At 38.6% G+C, this 27,993-nt stretch overlaps 1 protein-coding gene across 5 annotated transcripts in view; it reads right to left on the bottom strand.

Moving 5' to 3' along the window:
• The window catches only part of arhgap21a (Rho GTPase activating protein 21a), a 62,354-nt gene that overhangs the window by 10,732 nt on the left and 23,629 nt on the right, over positions 1–27,993 (bottom strand). For 2 of the 5 annotated variants that reach the window (XM_073864038.1, XM_073864041.1), the window contains exons 1-19: positions 22,229–22,361; positions 20,167–20,245; positions 19,694–19,748; positions 11,098–13,066; positions 9,036–9,182; positions 8,840–8,942; positions 8,693–8,735; positions 8,057–8,182; positions 6,360–6,650; positions 5,857–5,921; positions 5,624–5,772; positions 4,080–4,218; positions 3,784–3,946; positions 3,633–3,711; positions 3,413–3,486; positions 3,239–3,328; positions 2,817–2,942; positions 2,520–2,561; positions 855–960 (exon numbers count right to left, since the gene is read on the bottom strand). In XM_073864038.1, the coding sequence (XP_073720139.1) occupies positions 855–960; positions 2,520–2,561; positions 2,817–2,942; positions 3,239–3,328; positions 3,413–3,486; positions 3,633–3,711; positions 3,784–3,946; positions 4,080–4,218; positions 5,624–5,772; positions 5,857–5,921; positions 6,360–6,650; positions 8,057–8,182; positions 8,693–8,735; positions 8,840–8,942; positions 9,036–9,182; positions 11,098–13,066; positions 19,694–19,748; positions 20,167–20,245; positions 22,229–22,295 (3,913 nt within the window). In that variant the 5' untranslated portion in view covers positions 22,296–22,361. Of the gene's footprint in view, positions 1–854; positions 961–2,519; positions 2,562–2,816; positions 2,943–3,238; positions 3,329–3,412; positions 3,487–3,632; positions 3,712–3,783; positions 3,947–4,079; positions 4,219–5,623; positions 5,773–5,856; positions 5,922–6,359; positions 6,651–8,056; positions 8,183–8,692; positions 8,736–8,839; positions 8,943–9,035; positions 9,183–11,097; positions 13,067–13,340; positions 13,712–13,991; positions 14,016–19,693; positions 19,749–20,166; positions 20,246–22,228; positions 22,363–27,993 lie in introns of those variants that run through there. The other 3 variants (XM_073864040.1, XM_073864037.1, XM_073864039.1) reach the window with 3 other exon arrangements.

Genomic DNA, 27,993 nt, shown 5'->3' with positions numbered 1-27,993 from the left:
ATTTACATGCTACAGTAGTTAGAGTAGAAACTGGGTAGAAACATGTTGGAATCACTGGATGCAACATCTGCTGTTAAAGGTTGTCAAGCCTTTTTTATTTACAGTACAACAAAATAAGCTCCCCCCATTGATAGCATTGCAATATAATGATTAATATGTAAAATACATTAATAAAAAACATAACAAACTTTATGCACATTCTTTGTTCTTCATTTTCTGTACGTAAAGGGTCACAAAACTTGCTCTATTTTCATGTCATTTTTTAAAGGAAGATACACTACTATTCTGCACTGATAAAAGAGACCTGAATGCACCTGCTGTCATAAACATGCTTTACCGGCTCGTAACTTTGAACAACCCAGGAGACATGAAAACAATATAAATTAACCTGAATGGCTCTAAAAAGATTAATTTTATGCAATGTAATACGATTTCTTTCTTTTAACCCTGAGGTAAAATATGATCCGGACATGTTCTTGACAGGTTTTGTGAGATTCACCCAAACATTGAAAAGTGTTCAAAATAGACAGACAATCAACAGAAGGGGCTGAGAGAAAAAAAACACATAACAAAGAATAACCTATAAAACAAATCCATGTTGCACCAGACTACTGTGAGCAAATATGTATAAACGTTTGCCTCACAGACTTCTGCCTCATGAGCCTTTTAATTAAGCCAAAAAAGTAAAAAAAAGAGCGCAGGGAGAAAGCATGTCTGTTTTCAGAAGATGAAGATGTTTTCCAATTTTTTAAGTTTATTATATTCTGTGTTTTATTTTAATAAATGTGACATGCTTAAAGATATGCTATAGAGGAGGTTATACAACGCAAACCCGTCTCCAAGGCACACATTACCTGACACTTCCCCTGGAGATGTGCCGGTCCGGCCAATGTTGGTCAACAGGTGGTCGATGTTGGGGACGGGTTGAGACTCCACAGTGCTTTCCTCCTGGACCGTAGTCTGCGCAGAGGAAGACAATTCAAAATGATTTAGACAAACACAGTAATGAAGGAAAGAAAGAGCAAGATGTAAGTAATGCCTAAACTGTGGGTGATGGCCAGAGCCATGCTGCTGTTTATGTCCCAAAATGAGTCGAAGTCTGCACTCGACCCGAGCTTATACCAAAACGTGAAGCGAAAACACTGTAGATCACAGATTGGACTGAGAGAATCGTTACTACCAAATTCATCGCTATAATGTAAAAGATTAGCTTTACCTTCATGCTAGCTTGCGCTGTCTTGAGCAAACATGTTGTCATCTGTGCTCTGCTATAAGTTCCTAAACTCCCTTTTAGAGATGAAAAACATCCCTGGCACATTTGTGACGTGCACGTCCACATAGATGCTTAAAAGCAACTTAAATTAGGCTTAGCGGAGCGCATCAACTGACGCTATCGATGTTTGTACAGAAACTGTCATGTGAGACAGTGATAAACACAATGTGTAACCTGACCTGACCCAAACCGGGGGGGTACTATGCAATGGAAAAGCGGCATTAGCTTAGCCAGAGCTATCTGAGCTTAGCTGGCTACTGACGTATTCCTGTGGGTGGAGTTTAGTCAAAAACTCTTATTTTGACGTAATTCAATCAGGAAGTAGAAGGCTGTTGTCCAAACCGTCCATTTGCTGTAGGCTTTAAAAAGCGAATTCTCTTAAAGAAAATATATTTTTCCAATAGTATTGTTTTTGACTTTGCTTGTGCCAAATCTATTAGTTTTACCGGTTATTTTAAGGTATGGATCAATGTATGCAGTGATTTTGCTTTTGAACCCTCAAAAATCTTTAACTAGATTTTTCTAAAACTTCAAACAGGTGTAGCTCTGGCATTTATTTGTCAGATTCCAACAAATCATACATCATTTTGAAGTTTATAATAGAGAATGTAAATATAAATAACTCATTTTTTAATATTTGGTCATTCAGACTCATTTTGCCAGCACGGGCCACACTTTATTATTAATAAATGTCACTATTTTTTAAAATAGATATCTCTCTAACTCAATGCAGCACTGTCTTATAAACTCATATAAATGGACACATTACCATTCATATTGTTAAGACATTTAAACTTTTCAGTGGAAAAACAGGACAGTTTGTTTCAATGTTATGTTCAAGGTAAAATTTAAAGGAGCATTTCACCCGTAAAAACATGAATCTTTATTGAAAGTGTGTCATATTTGTAGTCGAAATGTAACATACATTTCGAATTTGGTGCCTATTTGACCGAGAAAAAGGGTGTTTGTCGTCTCACCCCCTCAACAAAGACATTAGACTTCCTGCTTTCAATGATGCAAAATGATGATTTTTACATCATTAAAAGAAGGAAGTGCAACACTGAAATCTGTATTTCTCCTGTCTCAGCGGCAACTGAGGAAATAATGCACGACCATTCAAAAACATGACTGGGGTTCTAACTTTACAAAGCTTAATGCAAAAAGGTGAAGTGTCCCTTTAAGAAAGAAAGAAAGAAAGAAAGAAAGAAAGAAAGAAAGAAAGAAAGAAAGAAGTAAAAAAACATACCGTTGGTTCCTGATCGCCTTCCTCAGTGAAGAACCAGTCATACTGTAAGAGAAGACCAAACTCAATCCAGAATCCTTAAAATATCCATCAAAGCTCATGACACATTTTTGAAAGGAATAGTTAACTCAAAAAATGAAAATTCTGGCATTATTTTCTCATCCTTTTGTTGTTTTATATCTTCTTTTGTGTTCATCCAAAATTCATACAGGTTTAGAACAACATGAGAATGAGAAAATTACAACAGAATTTTTATTTCTTCATTTAAGAGAGTTGCTGTTTTTCAAATAAAGGACTCACATGCTGAATGAGGGTTTCCACAATCTTGTACTGGTCTGGCATATGTGTTACCATGTGAGTCATGTTGTCTTCTGATGTCCTCACCAGTGTTGGTCCAAACACAATGGCCAGATTCCTCGGCTCCATCTGATGAGCAAATATAACCATGGAGAACAAGAACAATAAGAGGCCAAACACACAGGACACATTTTTGCAGTTCTGTTTTATAATCTATGTAGACATATTAGATAGTCTCTTGCATAATATGCTTATTTTGTGTTAACCCATTTCATTAAGTCCCACAAAATATTATAAAGGAACTGCCACAACATTTTTTGGAAAAACACGTGTTTTGTATAATTCCACTGCACTTCGCTCGCACGTTTCTGAACGCGAGAACACATCTTATTTGAATGCCACAAGACCGTCTCAAAATGTCCTACCTTGTTCTTTTCTGAATTTTCAGCTACGGTCTTGAGATGTGCGGAGAGGAACTTCAGTGTTTCATAATGATGATCAGGCAACTCGTGGAGCTGAAAAATCAAGCCATTATACAGTGAAGTTATTAACTCTTATAACAAATCTTTAATATGTTTAAGGTGCTTGTGACTGCCTACCAGTCTCTTGAGCACTTTCAGTCTCTCCACAGGATCCTCTATTCTGTTGCCATCGATAAACTCAGCGTACTTTTCTACACAGAGACAAAATAATCAGTCAGCTCATGAAATTACGTGTCATAACCACAAGATGGCAAACTACACAGCAGATTTGATGCAAGATGCATGAATACAAATGCATAAAGAGCCTCAGGCAAGGGAATTCCCAAATGACATTTACCATTAGTGAAGAGAGGTTCGGGAAGTTTCCTGAAGAAGGATTTGAGTAAACTGCTGATCACATTTAAGTCCTTCCATTTCTGTCCAAAAATACAAGAGTTAACGATAACAGAAATGGTTATAGACAACAGAAGCACAATAGCGACACTCACATCATCCTCAATATCAATGTCCCCCATGCCCTTGTTGTTGAGCTCGTCCTGCATGATGGAGATGGCCGAGTTATTGCCCGGTACTCTGTAAATGCCCGTGTATTCCAGTCCACGTTCTTCTACCAGCTTACAGCACACTTCCACTATCAGAGGAACAAATCTGAAACACAAACCCGTGTCAAATCAGTCGGCTACCTACAAAGCAAGAGCTAAAGGAAAACTCTATGGTGAGATGAAAATAGTGAGAGAGAGAGAGAGAGAGAGAGAGAGATGATATTCACTGTGGTCTTACTCTGTTGTTTTGTGCTGGAGGACAGTCGTCTAGTCTCACTCCGAATGTGACTCCAGGAGATGGTTTCTTCTCAAATGGCTTTCTCATCAGTCCAGGGATGCCCTTCCTCCACATGCCCTTATCCTTGGGTGGACTCGTTTCATCTGTTAACAGAAAGTACAGATGCAATATAGCTTTGTCGCAAAATGTGCAGTCTGAAATGATTCGAGCTTTGTGACATGGTGCATTATCTTGCTGGAAAGCCATTAAAGGATGGGTACATGGTGGTCATAAAGGGATGGACATGGTCAGAAACAATGCTCAGGTAGGCCGTTCCATTTAAACAATGCCCAACTGGCACTAAGGGGCCTTAAAGTGTGCCAAGAAAACATCCCCCACCACCAGCAGCCTACACAGTGGTAACAAGGCATGATGGATCCATGTTCTCATTCTGTTTACGCTAAATTCTGACTCTACCATCTGAATGTCTCAACAGAAATCGAGACTCATCAGACCAGGCAACATTTTTCCGGTCTTCAACTGTCCAATTTTGGTGAGCTTATGCAAATTGTAGCCTCTTTTTTCTATTTGTAGTGGAGATTAGTGGTACCCGGTGGGGTCTTCTGCTGTTGTAGCCCATCTGCCTCAAGGTTGTGCGTGTTGTGACTTCACAAGTGCTTTGCTGCATACCTCGGTTGTAACGAGTGGTTATTTCAGTCAAAATTGCTCTTCTTTCAGTTTGAATCAGTCGGCCCATTCTCCTCTGACCTCTAGCATCAATAAGACATTTTCACCCACAAGACTGACGCATACTGGATGTGTTTCCCTTTTCACACCATTCTTTGTAAACCCTTGAAATGGTTGTGCATGAAAATCCCAGTGACTGAGCAGACTGTGAAATAACCAACTATGCCACGCTCAAAATTACTTAAATCACCTTTCTTTCCCATTCTGACATTCAGTTTGGACTTCAGGAGATTGTCTAGACCAGGAACACACATTAAAGCAACTGCCATGTGATTGGTTGATTAGATAATTGCATTAATGAGAAATTGAACATGTGTTCCTAATAACCCTTTAGGTGAGTGTATATAGACTACTTACTTACAAGGGGCATCTTTAATGTAATCTCTACATAGAAACACTCAAGTCAATAACACAAATACAAAGACACGCCAGTATATATTTCTTAAAATTCAGCCCATTATCACTCCCGAGGGATCCAAAACTGATGCATGGTCAAATTCCTTCCCCGTCACTATGAAGATACCAGGTCACTTTTTAATGGCCCGGCATGCAGGGTGGTACTTTGCTTTCAGTTGTTTGGTTTATGAATCAAATAAAGATGCTTCACTTTCTTATATTTATACTTTCAAATATGTACCTTTTAAAAATGGGAGTTTAAATCACTTATTTCCTCAGGAAATATTTGCCACGTGGTCTATGCGGACTGTGCTTTGGTTGAAGCCTTGGCAGTGATAATGGGTTGTAAAAGAGCAATCAATACGAAAAGTACCTCACTGTAGGTGCCTTAAAGAACAGAGATCTAGATTTTATGCAACCTGTTACCTTTATGCACTGCTTTTCTGTCATGGTCCTTGTTTGGCGAATGAGGACTTGTGGCTTTATTCTCCCCCTTGCTGCCCAAAAGTGTCTGCCTGAAGCTCATAGACTGACGGGAGGCTTTTGGAGACACTTCTGTCCTACTGCTGGTTGGACTGCAAAAAACAAAGCTTTTAGATCTTTGCACTGGAGGTAAAAGACTACTGAACTCCAAATGATGGGATATCTTTGATGTTTACCTCATTAGTGTGTTGTACTCCTTTATTTTTCGGTTGATGAGGTCTGTGCTAGTAACGGTTGCATTCTGTGAAAGGAAAGAAGGAAACAGGTGGCAGACAAAAGCTGGTGTCAGATGAGTAGACGTAAACCCCTAAAACACACCAGAGGGCTAATGGACACCCCAGTTCTATGAATACTAGAGACCTGCTATAGTCTAAATGTCATTTCTTGGAGAGTTAGTGTTTCTTTCCATGTAAAGCCCTAAGGAAATGCACACCTTTTGTTAGAAATGTCTTTAAATAGAGTCTTTTCTCTATGCGTCATAGTAAAGTTTAAGAAATCCTCTATATCAGTGTCAATTCCTAGTCTTACTCCATATGCTGTATATAATGAGTATTAAATTACTTGAATGTATCCCTAAAACTCCAGTTCAAACTCTCAGCAATGTTAAAACTATTTTCTTACATATTAATATTTATTTTATGTTTAAAAACACAGATTTTTATTTCAAAAGATGATCCACCTCTTCATCCAAGTTGCTGTTCTCCTGAATGACTCGGATCCAGGACAGCATCTCCTCGCGGTCCTCAGCCTGGAACAAATACTCGCAGTCTGACGTGGTCAGCCGCAGGACGTTCTTGCGCTTTGTATCGCTGTAGGAAATGTCAATCAAACAGGCTTTGATGCTGATTGTCAGAGGCTCATCTTCTGTCAGGGAGTTTTGTCCGTCCTTCTTGTCCTTGAACAGATAGAGGCAGTGGCCACGAAGCACAGCGTAGATGTTCTTCCATGGTCGCACGCCACTGCCAACACGCTGCAGAAAAACAGACGCTTTGTTTAAAGCTGCTGTAAAATACATGTGACTTATACACTTACTTTATTACAGTGAAATTTGTAGTAGATTTAATAGTTTTTATACAGTGTACCATAGTAAATATACAGTACACTACAGTATTTTATAAACGCTCACAAAACACATGCTGTTTCTGCTCATCTCATGTTAATCTTCAGTACGTATAGAGTAGTATTACATCCCTACTGAAAAATCCAGCTAAGACCAGCATAAGCTGGTTTTAGCTGGTCCCCAGCTTGGTTTGCTGGTGTAGGAAGCTGGTTTTGCTGGTGTAGCAAGCTGGTCTAGGTGTGTTTTGGTCGCATTTTAAGCTGGTCTAGCTGGACTTAGCTGGTCATGCTGGAATACCAGCTGGCCCACCAGCATGACCAGCTTTGTCTGGCTGGGAGGACCAGCGTAAACCACCTTAAACCAGCTAAAACCAGCTACCAGCTTATGCTGGTTTTAGCTGGATTTTTCAGTAGGGATCCTTCATATCTTTGAAGAGTCTTTATTTTGATCAGACTTATAAAATACAGATCAGCTCAAAAAAAAGCACAAAATCCAAGAGGCGTCCAGCGGGAGGGAGCGAGTCACGAGCAAGCAACACACAAAACATTATCCCACTAACTCTGGATAACTTATAATTTACTACATGTTTGTGTTGTTTACATTATATGCTCTTGGCAACAAAACACATTTGATGCAGTTTTACTTACCGCCTGTGACTCTGGACCCGATTGGGACTCCAGTGTTAAACAAACACACACGCAAAACTCCGCTGCTACCCCGGATAAACAAATTATATCCATTGTTTCCATAAGGCTGGCCTACTTGGAAAGCTGATTAAGGATTTCTTCTCCTTACATACAAAAACACACTTCTTTCGTCCCATTGTTAAGTTTTGATATAAAACTAAACTGTTGCATTCAGTGATGCCTGTGACTTCTATTTAAATGAACAATGCTAATCTCTGATTGACGTGTGGCCGTGATTTTCCGGGGGAAGTGCCCATAAAAGGTATGTGGGGTGACTGATACGTAACGGGTACCCATGTTTGAAAAAAAACTTTCCACAACTTGTAGGAAAGAGGCGGCATGATGAGTTTGGCCCAAAAATACTCTGTCACACGCTCAACTGCTATTTTGACACTTTTGCTTACAACACTTAAACTGTGTTTATAAGTCAGAATGCATGAAATACCATTAAACTTATTATTTATTAACTATTCATCAAAGTGAATCCTACAGAATACTGTACTACATTAACAAAATGTGGTACTTTAAAATGCTACAGTATATAACAGTATACTACAGTTACTACTGCAATGCAAATACATTTTTCTACAGTTTTTTCCATGTGGGACTAAATGTAAAATTTGATCATACCTTGCCCTTATCCGAGTTAAGCTGCCGGAAATGAAGCGGACCCTCCTTTGTTGCATCGGTGAAGACGTCTGACGTAGAGTCTCTTCTGGAGCTGGAGCCTGAGTCCTCCGAGGATTTATCAACAGCCTGAACATGAATCACATTTATATCACCAATCAGCCTGCAGTATCATTCATACTACAACTTCTGTTAAACAATAACTGAACTAAACAAAATGTTATCGTTTTGTAACTGCGGAACCATTGAGTTATAAAAGAAAATGAATAGGAAGTAGCCCAAGTTGGGCAGAAGTTCACTAGCTACTAATAAAAGCATTTTAACAAGACCTCTCAATTTACCATGGTACCTAGTTCAGTAAATTATTAACTGCTACTTCTTGTAATGACAGTTCAAAGGTTTCATTAGCCATAAAAATGCAATGTCTGAATTATCTTATTATAAACTTTTCTCAGCAAAGATTTGTCAGCACATCGTGCAATTCATTTCAGTTTTTTAATATAAAAATATGTAATTGGTTATATAGACCTGGAGCTCAAGGAACAACCGGATAGAGCTTTACTATAGTAAGGTGTGAACTAATCATTATAGACTTAAAGAGAGTGTTACAATCAGATATTATCTTTACAGCCGTCTCACCTTTCTAAGGCCCTTGAATCCATGGGGGTGTTTAATGGACCTTCTGTACAGACATAATAAACAAGAAGTCATAAGACGCAATAAGTCTGGCCCTATGTATTGGTGATCATAAACAGTAGGGTAAGTTCAAACTGGCTGTAGATTTACCCTCTCTCCTCTTCTCTATAGTCATCCAGGCCTTCATCAAAAGATTTGGAGCGTTCTGATTTGGCACTGGAATCTGATTCCAGAACTGTGAGTCGTAAAGAATCTGCTGGGATGAATTTAGAATTAAAAACAGAAAGGGTTTTTGTTCTGACACATCCTTGATGTTATCGTACGTGTTGGTAGAGCCGTTCCTCACCGTGGTCATGGGAAAACTGGCGGCGTATTACGCGGCACGGAGAAGTGGGACTGGGTGGGATGGTGGTGATTACAGGGGTACTGGAAATCACGGCGGATGCAGGAATGTGTGTGGTGTCGTGGTCATTACTGGAGATTGAGGGCTCGTCTAATGAAAACAAATATGAGAAACTTTATTTATTTTCTTTTATCTTTGTATTAAACAGCAATGAAGTCCAATAGGGACAAGACAGAACAGAATCAGACAGTCTGGAGGAAACTTGCTTACTCATACAGCTGGAAAGATTGAGCAGTCATTAAACTGATAAACCCTACACACCTTTTTACACACAGACAGACAGACACAAAGGAAAAACGTCACTTAATATTGAATCAGAGGAGTAGACGTGATAACATGCAACTCAGCTAGTAGAGCATATACTGATAAAAAAGTAAAGCTTGAATGCAATACAAATTGCTTATAATAAAGCATCAGACAAATGTTTAAATGAAAACATACAATATATGAAATATTACAGTTTTCCTTCAGCATTACCTGTGAATATATGTTGTTTGTTTATTTGTGGTCAGTATTGGCTTGTGAAATGAATTGAAGACACTACAACTATCATGCTTATAACCAAACTAGACCAAATTAAACTCAAAAGGGGCGGTTTTCCGGACAGGGCTTATCCTAGTCCCAGACAAAAATTCATGTTTCATGAAAAAAATCATGAAAAACATCTTGCACTGACATATCTTAACATACAGTATATAAGTGCCATTGTTTTGTCTCAAGATGCACACCAGTATTGTTTCTTTGTGTTAAGTAATTTTATTTGTAAAAACTACTTTTCCTTTTTCTTATTATAATGAAGTCCTAGTCCTGGATTAATCTAAACCCTGTTCGGGAAATCGCCCCAAAACCTAAACACAAAACAAAGGAATTGGCATTTTAAAAAACAATCTAAAATATATTTACACTACATTAAAAAAATGGTGGTCAAAAAGCAACAAAATCAGCCGCTGGGTTAAATGAACCCTGCATAGGCTAAATTTCAACCCAACAGTTTGGGCTTTTCCCTTTTTGCCCCATTGCTGGTTTGAAAATAACTAGTGTAGTTCATCGAAATGTTTCATTACTTTATCATGACAGTTCAGATTATTGCCGTCTTGCTTGTTTGGGGATTTGAAGCTTTGGATAAACTGGAGAGAATGTGAATACGTCACGGCACTGGAAGTATCTTCCTCCGCCCTACTGCCTTAGGTAGAATGTGTTAGTATGTCACATTATCTGTGTCCCTGTGGACTATGATGTTATGTCCTATCACTGTACTGGTGTACATTACAATTTAGAGATGCTTCCAGGAATCCTGCTTGTGTTTATAGCAGTGTCCATGATACTTACTGTAATATAAATAAATGTACAGGCTGGGAGAGTCTCTTGAGAAGTACCACTATTCAGGATGTATAGACTACAGAAATGTATACAATTTCATAAAACTTTTTTATCTGACTTAATGTCAGAAACATGTTATGAGAAGTCTGTTATGCTTAAAGATTAAGCAATATTCTGAGCAACTGATGACTCATGAGTCATCTTTATTTAATTGGGCTGAACCGGTCATCCTGTTGTTATCATCGTAACCACCACTGTTGTAACCCATCCATGTGGTAGTATGAAAGACAATGGCTGCCTTGTATAAAAGGTTCAGGTATGGTTTACTGTAAGCATGTTGTCATTTCCACCAGCTACATAATGTAATAAACAGAAATTCAACAGCATCACATGTTCTGAAAACTGCTCTTGTAAATATATAAACTACATTCTAACCAGAAACAAACTGCCAAAAGACATAATAGCACATTATCCTTTTATTTGTAAAACATTAGAAAATCTCCTTTGAATATGTGGTAGGGCATTAAACAGGACACAAAAAATTCCAAGCTATTGCTAGTGACGAAAAAAATAATTAAAATCAATTTTGCATAGCCTATCAAACTTTCCCCATTCAGGGCAGACAAAGCTGTTGCTATAGCAACTGCATCCATGGTTATTATAAATAGCTGAGAAAAGTTCTTACCGATGAAGGGGATGGAGTCCAAAGAGTCTTCGAGGTTGATGGAGAAGGAGGCTTTGCACTGGTCACCTAGTTTCCTCATTTGCATTTCGGGCTGTGCGTCATTTGTCAGCCAACATATGTTGGAGTCGGCAGGTGGTACTGCCTCTCCCTCCGTTTCGTTAACTGCTAGAATGTAGGAAGCGGGGCGAATGGGTTGAGATCCAGACTTTTCCCTACGAACCACTACTACAGTTGCATCTGGACCCTCGATACCCTCTAAGTCCTTGTCATGGGGTCGTGAAACTTTGAGCTTGGGCAGCTGAGGACCTGTACAATTACTTGTTAATATGGGCTTGGCTCCACCCTGATTTGTTCGATGTGGTTTAGAGACGGCAGAGCAGGAGGAAGAGCGTCCTCCACGAGCTACCTCTCTAAATGGCTCCTGAAGGCTGTCAGCCCGCCCCCTGGGCATTAAATGCTTTGCATTGTGGGCCAGGTGGTTGGCAGTGGGAGGTGTTCTTTGGTCTGTGACAGAGTTGGAGCTACTAATGTGGCCTTGTATTGAGGCCAGGGCAGAGGCTATGTAAGAAGCAGCAGCAGTGGAAGGGTCTGGAACATAATTTTTCGCAGGGAGCAGTGTCGGTCTATTTAGAGGATAAGCAGTGTTACCCAGGCTTTCAGCTCTGTAGCTGAGCGATGACTCTGTACCTTTACTGAAAAGAGGGGTAACTGGTAACCCTGGGTAGCTGCCCCCTCGCTTATCTGGACTGAGGATCCCTCTGGTAGGCTGGGGCAGCATGCGTACAGAGGAAGACTGTCTGTTGGCTCTTGCATCGTCCCCTCTACGCACGAGTAACTTCTCTTCTGTCTCATTTTGGCAGGATGGCAGCCTATCCGACATGGACAACACACTGTCATTCTGTTTGCCCAAAAAGTCGCAAGAATACGCTCTAGGTTTAGAGACACCTGTGGATGCTGAAGGAAGGGCATCCTGGGAAGCACTGCGAGGCCAATTGCGTGCTAGAGCAGCCCGTTCGACACCTTCAATCCTCTCTTGAGAGGTGCTACGCAGTGGCTGCACGCTGGATCCCTGATAACTACGATCATGCGAGGCACTCCTTCGTCTCAGCTGTGATCCAGAAAAACCTCGTGAGGGGGTAGCTGTTGTAGAAGCACTTTTCTGTTTCTTGTAGTCTCCTGTACTGGATGGAGTTGCGGCTCGCAGACTGTCTAACCGTTCCTGAATGGTCCGGCAACCATACATATACAGCCGTTTGTTGTCAATGTACTCCTTGTAGGTTGTGTAGTTTCTCCAGTCAATGTTTTGGTGAGGAGAACTGGGTGAAGGGGTGTTTGGTGGAGGGGACGGTGTGTATGGGGTGGGAGAGGTGGCTGATGGAATGGTTTCTGTTGTTGTAGTCAGAGTCTGTTTGTGGAAAGCTGCAGGAGTATTGTCCATGCAAGTCTGTGCAGTCATATGGGTTGTGCTGGAGAACCTACTCGGCTCTGTAGTTTTATTATGTACTTGCTGAGATTGTGTTATCCCAGTTGGAGATGAGGTCATTTGGGCTCTGGACTCTGTAAAGTCTAAGTCTGTTGAAGCAACGTACCGGTTCTCCTCTGTCCTGTGGCTAGGAGAAGCCCAGGTTATATGTGAAGTCCGTTCTGTGCATTCGGGTGACAAAACCATAGTCCTCATACTCTCGTTAAATACATGCACAACAGTTTGGGTCTTCGGGTCCTGAGAGGTTTTGGGTGGGTTAGGGGGAGGTACAGTTATATCCACACTGTAGTCTAAGTCAGCCTTGGAGCATCGATTAGCTCCTTGTCCTGTTCCATATGAGGCATCTGCTGCGTGGAAAGGCTCTGGCAATTGCGCCAAGGCATTGGGCTCAATTTGTGGGTAACATATTGGGGGAGGCTCTGGGATGTTCTGAGCATTTCCACTATATGCTTTGTTTCCTTTGAGGTAAGCATCTTGAGAATAGGCCTGAAAGAAAGAGCCATTTAATTAGTAATGATAAGCAATGTTATAAATATGCACTCAAATACTGCAATGGAAAATCTTATAATAACTTTGTTACTGGTCAACCACTTACAGTACTGAATGGAAAACATTTAAACCAAGCTAACCCCACTTCTTTTCAACTTGCTAAAAACAACAAATGGAGCCTAGGAAAAGTAAGAGTGCTGAAAGGGTCAAGTAGCCAGACTCAAACACCTTTAAACCTCAAGTAGGGATCAGGTGTCAGAGGCTTACCTACCTTCAGCTGAGGATAGACAGCAGTGTGCAGACAAGAGGGAAGAACAAGAGGACGGCAGCCTTTCATTGAGCAAACTACTGATGCTAGCGGCAGCTTTGTGATCATCTTACAAAGTCAACAACCAACAAGTACACTTTTAGGTCTAAATCCTAAATTCCGTTTTACTAGAGTAATCTCTTGCATTTACATGGAGATCTCCTAATACTAGTTTATATATGAATATATTTATTTCCCAACTCTCCTGTTTAGGGGACCAAGCTCTTGCATAAATGAGAATGCAAAAGCGATAGCTGGACTTTTGACTATACACCTGAGGTGTCGAGTTACAACAAACCTCCCACGACCTCTCCGTCCCTCCCTCTTTCTCAGCTCCGCCACACCTCCAGACATAAAGATGACTCACAGTATTACAGAGTAATAGGTGCAACCCCACAGCAAGTGGGGAAATTACAAAAATTCACTTTGTGGTTGATGTTGTAAATAGAAAAGCACTATTCTTCATAAGAGGGCTAAACATTTCGTAGTTGTAGATTAACAGCTGAAACAGCTATAAAGACGGACACATGCACTTACATGCACAGGCAATATAACAGACAACACAGAGCAAAACAATAGTGTAAGACAGAGCATGTGATAGGTTTAGCTCCTTACCAGAGCTGTGATATCCCTGGAGATCTGTAGCCGGAAAGTAAGATTGAAAATCGAAAGGAAAGAAATAAGAAAAAAGAATGCTGGTGAGACAAGATGAAAAGAGCTCTACAGGTACATCAGAAGCAATCAGACCCTTTTACAGCATTGCTGTCATTCTAGGGCAGGATAAAGCATGCTATAAATACACACTGCTTCGAGAGTGAGCGAGACTTCGGGAGAGCTGCCAGTTTAACAACACCAGAGATAAGCTAGGTAGAAGACGACATGCTTGAGACTTTCAAGGGAGGTGACTACTGTCCCGAGTGATCCTACATCTTTCAACCAAACACAACATCTATGCCATGCTTGCAACCTGTACAGTAGCCCATGTTGCTGTTCATGTCCTCTGTTGTTTTTATGGAGTTTTGGTTACTCTGTCTTGCTTCAAGCTGCAGTGTTTTCCTCCCTGAGGTCCATGCATATATTTACTATAATATCTGCTGTATATGTCTCCCAAGGGCTTACGGTGATAGGCTAACTGTCATAGTACATCTGCCTCTATTATGTTTGCATCCCCCATTCTCTGCCATTTTAAGAAAACTGCTATATCTCAGTGTTAATGTCACAGCTTTATATGGTAAAGTGCAGCTTCATCTAAGACTGACTGTTTTACACAATAATTGTGTATGCATTGTATTTTAACCTGATAAGGAACACTGTGCCGTACACGGTACACCCCCTCCCTTGCACGTGAGGCTGCATTACGTCATTGCAACTTTGAAGCATAAAAATCTTCCAAATATACGGTCATGCGGCACATCGTTGTAAAGCTTAGACTTTCGGGATTTCATTGAGCGCACACACAAAGCAAAATATGATTTTTAGCAGTCATAAAACTGTAATCTAGTTGTTAGCTACCTGAATTGGGCGGCGCCGATTTAGGATATTTAATTACCTTCAGAATCTTCCCTTTATCCGCTTTGGTGAAATTGTCCAAAACAAATTGTTCATAAATCCCCAAAAGTCCAAGGAAATGGAATATCCAAGCCTTTTAATCCAAAACAATTTGTTCATCTCACAATCTTGACGTTTCTGACCGAATTACGATATAAATAGTTTATACAATTAGTTCACTAATGGACATTCGTTCGAATCTCACTTTTCATTCACGATTTATAATGAATATATTCGGATGTCACGTTTATTGTGCAACGTCTGAGGAACAAATACGCCCCCTTGTGGAATTTCAGCCGTTCCATAAGAGGCTACTTCTTAGCAAAACGCTAACATGTTAAACTCTATTGCAATCAATTGCAAGTAGAATCTCAGAAGCACCTTGCCTGAGTACACAGAATTAAATGCCTGTTTAAAAATCACTTATTTTAAGCTACTACACGGTGTCGATTAGAAGAAAGCTCAGGGCTTGCAAAATGTATAAATCCTTTGTAGCCCTTTGGGCAGGTATTCTTCTGTTTTTTGATAGCACTAAATGAATGCAAACAGTCTGAATAAAAAAAGACATAATTTTTAATGTAGAATATTGAGACAAAACATCTATCAAAACACAAATAATAATCATATAAAATAATCAAATTACGATCATCAATCCAAAAATTTCTATAAACTCTATGTTGAGGGCATAACACAGGGTTCCTCAATTAGTTTTCACCACAAGCCAACAATAAAAAAAACAAGGGCCACTGACCACAATGTTTGCTCTGCAGAAACCACTTGTTGTTGTTTTTAAAATCTGGATTTCCATTAAAGCCAACTGTTCCTTGCTCTTCTCCACACTGGATCTACTTCCCATTTAATAGAGGTTTCAATGGGTCCCAAAACTCACAATTTGGATCATATGTTTTCCAGTCACAGACTAGATTTTTTTAGATCAGAAAAATACAGTAGGGGCTACTGTAACTTTAACAGCAACATCTGCAAGGAACCACGTGGCCTAATGTCACAAATTCCATTTTCTAACGGATTATGTTCACTTCAAAACATTTCAAATTTATTTTTTTTACTAAAATACATGCTGAGATTGTTTCATGTATAATTGTCCGGTAATGACATGAGAGAGAGAACATGTGCGTGTTGTCGGAAATGCAACTCTCTGTATGTGAGTTTTTGAATGTTTGCTTCTGTACGTAACTGTTATGCAATCGATATTACATTTAAGCTTGCTGCGGGAGATTTCACTACGTGAGAATTATAATGACTGACAAAACGATGTTGGGAGGAATTTGTGCACAACAGATCTAAAGCAACAATGAAAAAAAGTACTGCACGCTCCCTAAACAGTTTAAAGGCAGAGTCCATGATGTTTGAAAGCCAATGTTGATATATGAAATCACCTAAACAAACACGCCCCTACCCCAATAGAATCTGGATCTTCAGTTGATAGACCCGCCCCACACATACGCAACCCGGCATTTGATTTGATTTGATTGGCTATAAGTATGTTTTGGTAGTCTCCTTTTCCAAAGCGTTTTTCAAACATCGTGGACTCCGCCTTTAAAGTGATCGCACATGAAAAGTAAAATAAAAAAGCGAGCGTGCATTTAAGCACAATTTTACGGAGCCACTAAGGGGACATGGAGCAAAAATTAAATAAAGTTAAGTATCGTGTGCGCACGCGAAACTATCGCGTGCGCACGTGAAAGTTTTACGTGAGCACATGAAGGTTTCACGTGAGCACATGAAACTAAACTTTCGATTTTTTTACTACAATGGCACCTTAGGGTCTCGGTACAATTTTCAATACCAGATGCACGAATTGCATTTAAATATAATTTTCCTCCCCAAGATAGCCCGACTGGCAGAGATACATTTTGGTAGCCCGTCAAGAAGCCCTGGGACGTCGGGCTAGCAATTTTGTGAGCCCTGAAGCTGTTCGGTAGCTCATTAGAATTTGCAACAAAGTTTGTGTCAAACATTCCCTTTGTTAGCCGAAATAACAAACATGAGTGTCATTTACTGTATACAATTTAAACCCAGCAAAGATGAACGTATTAAAGGTGCAGTGTGTAAATTTTAGCGGCACCTAGTGAAGAGGTTGCAAATTGCAACCAACGGCTCGTCCACAGCTGACCCCTCGCTTTAGAAATGCATAGAGAAGCTACGGTAGATGCCACAGGACAAACATGTCTACATCAGAGGCAACTTATCAAACAAAGTTTGTCCGTTAAGGGCTTCTGTAGAAACATGGTGACACAAAATGGTGGCTTCCATGTAAAGGGACCCGCAGTGTATGTAGATAAAAATGTATTATGTTAAGGTAATTTAAACATAATTGTTCATTATTTAAGGTTTATACACCCCCAATAATATAGTTACGTATATTACATTGCATTTCTGTCAAGAGATTCTTCAAGTTACACAATGCACCTTTAATGTCAAGTCAGAAAGTGCCTGAGGGCTCCAGTGGTGGAGTTTGTGTGGCTGGCATGTAACAACCTGAGATGAGGAGTTCTGTCTGAAATGTGTTCAGGTATGAGGGTGGCATTACAATCCTGGTTTCAAGGAAAAAAAACTCAATATAACTGAATATAAAATAAGCACACACACGCACACACACACACACACACACACACACACACACACACACACACACACACACACACACACACACACACAGGCACCACCATGCTTCTCTGCTCTGCTGGATCACTGAACTCTGGCAGGAAAAGCATCATTATACACATACTGGTGCCGTCTGTCTCTTCTGCTCTGCTCTCTTTCCCACCATTCCTTTTGCTTGAGTAATTTCATTTTCAGTGTGCACTGCAGTTTATCTACTCTCCATCCAAACGTTTCACAATTTTTAGTTCACTACAGAACACACACCACTTGCTCAGCATTTCACACATGACAGTATATTCCCGAGATTAAAAATAAAGGACTTTTCTGAAATGAATATGCTGAATATATGCCCAACCATCTGTGACCTCAAACTTGACAGTCTAACAAGGCCATATATGAGAGCTATAGTGAAGGAGAAGATTTTTAGATTTTCAAAAATCCAATAAATACTTTAACAAAAATACTGTTCGAAAGAGAAGCTATTGGTATGGCTTTAGAAGACTTGGACTATTAATGCAAATAGTCGTATAATTTAATGATACTTTAATGCATTGGTCCTCAAACTGGGGAGCATAAGATGTGCCCGGGGTGGGGGGCAGTTTTATGACATTTTATAAAATGCATGCACAGTAGAGGGGGCACGCCAAAACGTTTGAAAACCATTGGTTTAATGATAGATTTCTGGGTCTTTTGCTTAACTTTAAACCTTGACAAGACAACCCAAGTTCCCATTGACTTTCATTCTATATATAAAAGGGAGCTCTTTACATTCTGCAACAATTGCCCCTTTTATGTTCCATTGAAGAAAGTCAAAAGGTAAATGAAGACAGGAATTTTGGGTCAACTATTCTTTAAAATGTTGGGTGAGAGGGTGCAGCAGTGAGTGACAGAATGGGTTGAGTAATAGCCACTCTATGACTGAATGAATGAGGTCGTCTTCACACTCGGTTGCACTGAACCTGAATTTAACCCAACCTCCTTCCCCTTATTTCTTTTCACATTGTATTTTTTGGCTCTGAAATGTGGTATGTGTGCGTCATCAACATGTGTTCCACCATAAAAACCAAAGAAAGCTGTTTCGACACCAAAACTGGAAAGACTGCGGGATACTGAATAGTCAAATTGTGTTTTGTAATGTAATGGTTCCAATCCAATTGAAAGACATACGTTTTGAGGTGGAAAAACCGAAGCATGTACGCCTCAACAACTGTTACAACGCCTGTTATGCCCTTTTACTCTCAGCTTTTACTACAGACTAAACAGCATGAAATTGTGTTATTGCAGTATGACCACTTATAATGCAATTATATCCCAATGATCTGTTATCATTAAAACCCTCGAAAAAGACAACAGGCATTCTTAAGACTTTTCTCTTTAACAAAGCATTCACATAATTTGTCTAGTAAATTATACTTATCTCGCAATAGTAAGCCTGTACGGAACAAAGCATTCACATAACTCGTCTGGGTAATATACTAATGTCGCAATAGCTAGCCTGTCTGGAACCGAGCAGATATTATAAAACAACACTGTATGACACTTGCATTACATGCAAACGTCCCCTACGCTAATAGGATTTTGTTTCTCTCTCCCTGTCTGGTCCTCAAACCCAAGGACATTGAGACAAACAGACCCAGTTCCTGTTGATGTAGAGGTCAACACACCACTGATCTACTGGCCGCCCTTCAACATGATGCCCAGCCGATGCCTGACCAACGACCATCGACAGAATCCGTTTAATCTCCTTATTCGTTTACATTCCAAATAAATAAATAAATAAATAAATAAATAACTATCTCTCCCAAGGGTTTTTTTCCTCCTAGGACTTTTCCCTCCTGGCTAAAAAGTCATGAGGTTTTTCTCCTAGAGGTTTTTTCAACACCTGATACATTATTAATATGCTCGCTTGTAAACGTTTATTCATAGCCGCTGTATTTTGCTTCTTATATTGTCTGTCTAATTTTTTTGTGTTTCTCCTGCTTTTTTTAATGTAAAGCTGCTTTGAAACAATTACCAATTGTGAAAAGCGCTACATAAATAAAATTGAACTGAATTGCTGTTGATTGACTTAAGACAATAAAATGATACAAACTCTAATTCCATTCCAATATTGTTTATATAAACTTATGAAAAATCAAACCTACCAGCTGTAAAACATCTTCATCTTTTGGCATCACACAGAGCTCAAGAGATGTATCACTGAAAAGAAAAGTTTTTAAGAAGTCATACATTTTATAATGTAAATATACAGAAACTGTATATCTAGTAACCATATCTGCAAATGTATGAACAAGGAAGCACTGTAAACTGGGAATACCAAAAAAATTGCGCAATAAAGAACTTCCTCAAGGATTACGAAATTCATCAGAAACACCTATCCAGAATAAATGACGCAATGAGGAAAATATAGATCATACAGACCAGCAGGTATTTTGGTTTAAGTAGTATAACATTAACCTTATCTTTTTTCTGAAGTAGTGTAACATTAAAATATAATTTAAAAAAAGTTACTACACCAGTAAAATAAAGCTGCTAAAAGGGTTATTCACAGTGATGTCATAGAAAAACCTTTTAGTTTAGTCTATAACCAGGGAACAAGCAGTGAAATGTCTGCTACCTGTTTTGGATCAGGGAGATTACTTGGGAATACGTCTTTCCGATGATGCTTTCTCCGTTGACTTTTACAATGCGGTCCCCTGAGAGAAGAGAAACAGGAAGACAACCAGATGCTATTATTTCGTTACATGAAATGTAAAAACATTCCATTAAAATTGTCACCAAAAAAAAAAGTTTAAAAAACTAAACATCCACTGTTTAACTGCTGATCCACATGACGCTCTGGTAAGACCAGATAAAGGCTTACGACAGGACCTCACGACCATAGAGTAAATATGTTTGGTCAAATACGTGGACCGATTTGTGAAGATGAGATGTACAGGAAGACGGTCATAGAGGGACATTGGAGAGTGATTGCGGATAATTGTGAGAACATGTGTTCCAGACCCTCCCAAAAAATCTCTCCACAGAGACAAAGGATATTGTAATAACTTCTTAATGTTTCTTTCAGTCCAGTCCAGTGGCGAGGCCAACAATTTTAAACTGAGTGGACCTTGGTGTAATAGGGTGGGCCTCAATGCCTACAAATTACATCATTTTACAATATAGTGTTCAAACGGATTACATTATGGTTTATTTCAATAATTTTCTGATCAGCAAAAAGGGAAATAAGGACAATCAAGAAATTATAAACATATGAAAGTAGAAAAGAACCAATTTACAACATTAGTATTTAGGTACAGAAATACATTAAAATCAATAAAAATACTGTCTTCTTCATTCTATATATTAAATATAATGGATCTTTTAAAAGCTACAGAAGTAATTTTCCTTTTGTCTTCTGTCTTTAATTAACATAATGATACAAACATAATCAAATTTCTTGAGGGCACTCACTGTCACTTTAAGAACGAATAAGCACAGATCCATACTGACACACATCTGATTTCTTTCTGAACTGTTTGCGTTCACTTTAAGACATAATTGACTGTTTTTATGAGAATCCTTGCCAAGACTGAGGTATTTTGAGATAATTTTGGGTGTATGTGTCCTGTTTGAGGTTTAGAAACACATGCAAAACACTTTTATATAAATAGTTAATTCTAAATGATGCGTATTTGTACGATTATTATTAAAGAGATTATTATAATTTATGCTTGCTTTCTTCTGATTTTCCACGAAAATATTTTGTTTCTCTTCTGACTGGGTGGGCCAGCCGTCAATCTGAGTGGGCCAGTGCCACCCTGGCCCCTATGTAGCCTCGCCACTGGTCCAGACTGATCAGACTTATGTAACACTTTAGCAGCTTATGAGGCCCGCTGATAACTTTTGGTTCTTGTCTGGTTCACATCCAACTGTTTAGTAATGAGGTTATCCTCCGTGAACTTAGAGACTTAAGAGGGAATACGCAAAGAATTACGTTTTGTGTTTTGTTTGTTCTACTTTTATTTGTTGTTATTTTATATACCAGTATGTCAGATGGACATACACAACATACAGTACAGGCCAAATGTTTGGACCCACTCACTCGTTCTTTATTTATACATTATTCCATATAACATAATAATAACTCATCCAAACTATGGCATAACACAAATGCAACTTTGGAAATTATGTTGGTGACTAAAAGCATCCAAAATAAACCAAAACTGTTATATTTTATTATTTGAAGTGCAGTCACCCTTTGCCTAGAAATTGTTGATCCGTATGTGTGCCATTTTTTTAAGAAGCTTCTTAAATTTTTACTTTAGGATGAATTTTAAAGAGTATAGAGGGAGTTCATATTTTATTTGCTGCCTTTTCTTCAATATTCAGTGTAAGTCATCTATTTCAAAAATAATATTTTAAAATACAAAATTTTCTATTAACAAAAATTAATCTGTTTGGCACAGGTAAATTTTGCCTACAAAAGTAATTAAGCATTTAACCATACACCTTCAGCTTAAATGATTTTTAAGATCATAGTTAACATTTTAGTTAAGTGTTTTTGGCCAAACGTTTGGCCTGTACTGTACATCTTACAAGTCTGGGCATTCTCATAGCCATTGAAGTCTGCTCTAAATCGCTTGAACCTTTTTTTAACTCAAGAATGTGTGTGTACGGTGTACAGTCTCCAACAGTACCTGTGCAGAGTCCAGCTCCATGGGCGGGGCCTCCTTCTTTCACCTGCTTGACAAAAATGGTATCCATTGGCTCCAGTCTGTTCCTCTGTCTCCCTGACACGAAACAATAAGAAATTTCTATTACAGCATCATCAAAACACAAAAAAGGTAAATTCTGCATATGTAAAAAGTTTATATCAAACTTCAGTTAAGTGATTCAATTGCGTTCCTGGATCAATTCTAATACACATTACTTTTACTTAATTTTCTCAGTCTTTCTTACAAAAGTGTTTGCATCCTTGCTGTGTAACAGTGATATGTGGTGTCTGCCTCCCTCTATAGGCTAAGCAGTTATATCAAAAGCATCTGCAATGTGATATAATACCTTTTATACTGTTATACTGACCATAACACATACTTTGCATAATGTTTATAATGTATACATGACTATTCATACACAATGCACATATATTAGTTTGTGCCGTAATTCCACGCTTTGCAAATACAGAAATTTTTATAATAATCTACTACTGTTTACTGTTTATAGGCAGTAAATTCAGCACTGAATATTACATTGTCCTGTAGAGGGCAGCAATTCATATGATCGATTGATGACATCACAAAGTACTGTACCAATATCAACACAGTGTTTCAGAGAGAGAGAGAGAAAGGGTTATTACATTAATCCATGACATCTGAATCATGGGCCGATCTGATTAGTATTGACATCTTTTAAGAGTCTCGAGCTAATATAATATGGATCATCCACATCCATTGAATCAGGCTTCCATAACAGCTTATTTAATGGTTATGCTTCATGGCGAGGTGGAAATATTCGATATTCTCCAAAGAGGAGAGGCTAATGATAAAGTTACACTATTACAGCCATCTGAAGGGTAGCAGACATCAATCCCAATATCTGTCTTATGGTCTGTCTAAAGTTACTTAGAATTGCACACCAATTACAATCTGGAAAAAGACAGCTCTGCAGGAAAGCATCATATTTTATAATAAACATGAAATGGCATTCCCAACCCATTATATCTTGTAATGTTATGTATTTGTTGAGTAGAAGCAAACAATGCACCAAGAAAAAAATATAGGAAACTTGATTTTCTCCATCAGAATTGATATATTGATAAAATATACTAGTCAACATTTGAAGTGGATCAAAAAGGTTTATCAAAGTTGTCCTAAGACAAGAATGCGTATTAGGGATTGGTTTTATGTAAACTTTTATTAAAGGTTTTGATCCACTTCGAATGTTGACTAGTATATATTGATATAACATAAAAAAGTGATCATTCCAGACCAGAACAGAGCCAAACCAGATTGCTATGTAGCTTGTGTGGACTAAGAAAGTGATGTGAGTATATAAAGGGGGTCGTTTTAGTGATGGTTCTAGATATTAGAGATCTATTAAGTATTAAAAATAAAACATGCAATATGAAACACTACTAAATCATTGACAGTAAAACAGGGATTGTGAATTAAGCTGTAATGTGTAATTTTTGCACTAGCGCCATTAAACAGAAATCCAAAATAAATTTTTCCCAAACAGGTTTGCTTAACACTCTTTTGTCTTTATCACACATGTAGTCCCATATCACACTTAAACCCTTGGTTAAGCAAAAAAAAAAAAAAACATATGTAGCAGGGCTTCAGACTAACTTTTATCACTAGGATCACAGTAGCCCCCAACTGAAAATTTTAGGGGCACAACCAGAAAATTTAGGGGCACACACTGTAAATCGACATGCTAACCAAATATTTACATTTCTACAAATTTCCACTGTATTACTAATAAATACTTTGATGATAGATGCAGAAAGTACAACGTGCTGTTTCAAATTCAGTGTCACATCAAAAAAAAAAGGTTAAATTTACTGGTCACACATGTGCGCCTGGATGTAAAATTCAGTGGCACACTCTCAAATTTTGGTGGCAAAAGCCGCAGAGATGACTTATTTTTGTAAGCCAACCCTGGAAGTTAGCTAGACATGGGTTCCCTGGCTAAAAAGCCCATGAATTTTTCCCATAAACTTTGTATTATTACAAAAATAAGCAGCTGTTATTCAACAAAGGTTAAAGACTCTTATGCTGCGTTTACACCAGCCGCGGTAGAGGCGGCAAAAACGCATTATTCGCGCGTAGTTGGACGCTTGAACATTTGAGTTTACTCACTTCATTCGCGCGTGAAATGCTAGTCGTGCGAGCCATTTACGAGATGGTTAATGCAGTGCGGAAATCCGAAGTTCAGATTTTTCAACTCGCGCGTTTCCTGCGGCAACGCTCAATTCGCGCGGAATGCGCCATTTGCGCTTCAGGATGTATAATCGCGTCTTTGCATTGACTTAACATGTAAATCACCCGCGCTTGCCGCATCTGCCGCAAGCTGGTGTAAACGCAGCATTACACGTTTTGTCCAACAAGTTAATCTTGACGGATGAATACAATGAAGTTTGCAGTGTAAATGCGTTCAATAAAGTTATAAAAAGCCAAATTTTGACTTCACAGATGAACACAACGTTTATGAATTTTAAAGACTTGTTGGACAAAATGTGTAAGTGTCATAAACGTTTGACAAATGTTTGGATCATGACAACTTTCTTTTAAAAAAATTGCCAGTTTGGCTAATGTTTAAGTGGTTTTAAATAAACAGTCAAAAAATAGAAACAAACGCACTCCGTATTTAAGCGAACACATACCTTGACGAAAGCTATATGCCGAAACGTTAGTGACAATAAAATTATTTAGCAAGTGAGTGTGCAGTCACTATTTTGTGTTACATATTTTAAATAAACAGTACCACAGTGTTACTGTAAAAAATGAAAAGTTGAATCAACTTAAAAAATACTTCAACTGGCAAAAAAACTATTTCAATATGTTTAAGTGAAAAATACTTTATTGAATTAATTTTTCAAGTTGATCCAGCATTTTAAATTGCAAATCACTATTTTGATAAAAAAATGCAATCAGATTTTTTCTTCAAATTGTTTAGCCCTACACAGTAGACTAGACATCTCTCCAATCTTATTGGTTATCTGATGAAGTTTCACTGTAGCTAGTTTGCCAAATTCTCTGCCATCCCTTGGGTGATTCAGCTTACGGGAAGACAACAATACAAGGCAGAAGAGAGGACAGGTTTGTAAACCCCCACCCCCGGCTTTTGTGAGTCAGTCTGTGTGTTTTTTGGGCTTGTATATAAGGAACAATGCCCACACAACAGACACGCTGCTTTAATTGGTTGTGATGTGCTTCCCACTAGCCCACATAAAACTAAGAGCCGTTCTGCCAAAGTTAATATCATGGTCCAAGCTTTGTGTTCTCATCTCCAGGGCTCCTTTCTCTTTCACTATGAGGTATATAAATGACTGATGTTTTCAGTTTGTACCGCATTCACCCTCCCAACCCAGCCAATGTCAACACAGGCTGTGTGACTTATTGTGGGAATATTTAGCCCTGTTCTGCTGTATGCTGTATATACACCTGCATCATACACTACTCACCTACCCAAAATGTGAGTGTTATGAATTGGGAAAATTTGTTTGACTAAAATCAGGACACTGAATTTTCTTATTCAGCAATCAACTCTAGTTTGTTTTTTCTCAATGCCTATAAAACTAGTCACTGTTTGAGAGATTCATCCTGATGAAATTCCTGATCCTCAATCCAGAATTTCCTGTTATGAACATTGCAAAAACAAGAGTACTCTTGTGTTGAATACCATCAGTACCAGTAAGGCACTGTTAAACAAGCTGAACTGATGCACCATTATAAACCACAATGCTCCACTGACACCTGGTATTGAGATGTGTTTTGTATTGGTCAACTGCATCACAAGCATACGAGGGAGTTTAAATTGAGGCATACTAATAATATTTTGTACATGTTTATGTATGAGCTTTTTAAAATATTTCAGAGCAATTGATGAAATAGGCAACTTTCACACATTTACAAGTGTTCGAAAACATTCAACAACATTGGCGACAAACTATAAAAGTGGAGGAACTCAAAACATGTTACACTCCGTTTACCGTATTTTTCGGTCTATATGCCGCGTTTTTTTTTTTCTTGGCTGGTGCTGCGTCTTACAGTCAGGTGCGGCTTGTAGGTCAGTATAAATTAATTTTGACATTAATGAGGCAAGAGACAACATTACCGTCTACAGCCGTGAGAGTTCGCCATATGCTGCTTCTGTATTTATGTAATTCAATAGATTCAGTGATGTGGAATGACGAGTATGCAAACTTCACGCTAGTTGGCTTGTTTGGTTAATTTAGCCTATTCAACCTTCCAGGTAAGTTCTGTATGCTATGGTTTATCGTTTTAAATAACTGATAATATTACTTTAACGTACAGACATCTATTCAACCTGCTGTTCTGTCTGCTAACGTTTAGTTGAATAACTTGCCTTTCCAGATTAAATGTCTGTTCTTCGGCTTGGATTTTGTGAAATAATTTTCTAAATAAACGCGACGTACAGTCTACTGTGACTTATATATGTTATTTAATCTTAATGACGCATTTTTGAATGATGCGGCTTATATTTCGGTGCGGCTTATAGTCCGGAAAGTACGGTACATCCGTCTTTAGCGTCGTCCACTTGTGAGTTGATCGACCAAAACGCATCTTAATACCAGGCGTAAACAGGGCCTCAGACTTAGATGACTTCTGAAGGATGCATACCTACAAGCAAATAGCAACCCTGATCTAAATCTATTTTCTCTTTCTGCATTATTTTGGCTAACGTCTCTTGTGGACAGCTGGCCCTCCTGTTGTTTTGTGTTGGATAATGTTATTTGGCAGTGGCAGGGAGGACGCCCATTCTCTTTTTTTTCCCTGAACATTACACAGCAGGACCAAATTCCTAAACATTACAGCCCCAGACTCTCTCTCTCTCTCACACACAGACAAACACGCACATGCACGCACAATAAAACACTGAGAAAGTCAGAGAAAGTAATTAGGAAACTGAGCTTGGTATTTTAAGTTTAAAATACAAAAAAATTACTTCTGACTAACAAAAACTCTTTTGTACTGATAGAAGAGGAAAGTACTTTGCAACACATGATACTGAAGCATTATGCAGCTCTAGCACATCATGTGAAAAATCCCTGATGAAATTCCTAATATGAAATATCAAATTTAACACATAAGCAGGAGTGCTGATGTACCAAATATCAGCATGGCTATAATTCAGCTGATTGACAAACATTAAGTCTATTACATTTAGACACAATGGGGCGGTTTTCCAGACAGGGTTTAGATTAAACCAAGACTAGGTAGTTTTTACAAACATACCTTACAAAAACAATACTGATGTGCATCTAGAGACAAAACAATGACAATTATATACTTTTAAATATGTCAGTGTTCAGATAAAACAGCTCAAACATGCATTTTATTCTGGGACTAGGCTTAATCCCAATCTGGAAAACTGACCCATAATGTTTTATTTATACTCTAGCAATAAAAACAGGAACAAAGAGACTAACAGTCTGTTTTTATAAATATTAAAACACAGTTTGTTGTATAAAACATAAGCCTTTTAGAATCCTATTCGTTTAATCAGTTCTGTAGATAAAAAGCAAGTGATTTGATATTCAGCATACAGTAATCTGGCAGAAATATCAATGATCCAACCAAAACGGCACTGTGAATTTATCCAATATCCATTATTGCCAATTTCCCGAATATCAGCCCTTACAACTAGCCTGGGTGCCAGCCGATCTTAGCCCCGCCCACAACATTTAAGGATGGGAAGGTCTGGGGTTTCTCGGTTG

Source organism: Misgurnus anguillicaudatus, chromosome 25, assembly GCF_027580225.2.
Source record: "Misgurnus anguillicaudatus chromosome 25, ASM2758022v2, whole genome shotgun sequence".
Lineage (NCBI taxonomy): Eukaryota > Metazoa > Chordata > Actinopteri > Cypriniformes > Cobitidae > Misgurnus > Misgurnus anguillicaudatus.
The sequence above is the reverse complement of the archived record's forward strand: the minus strand, read 5'-3'. Positions and strand labels throughout refer to the sequence as shown.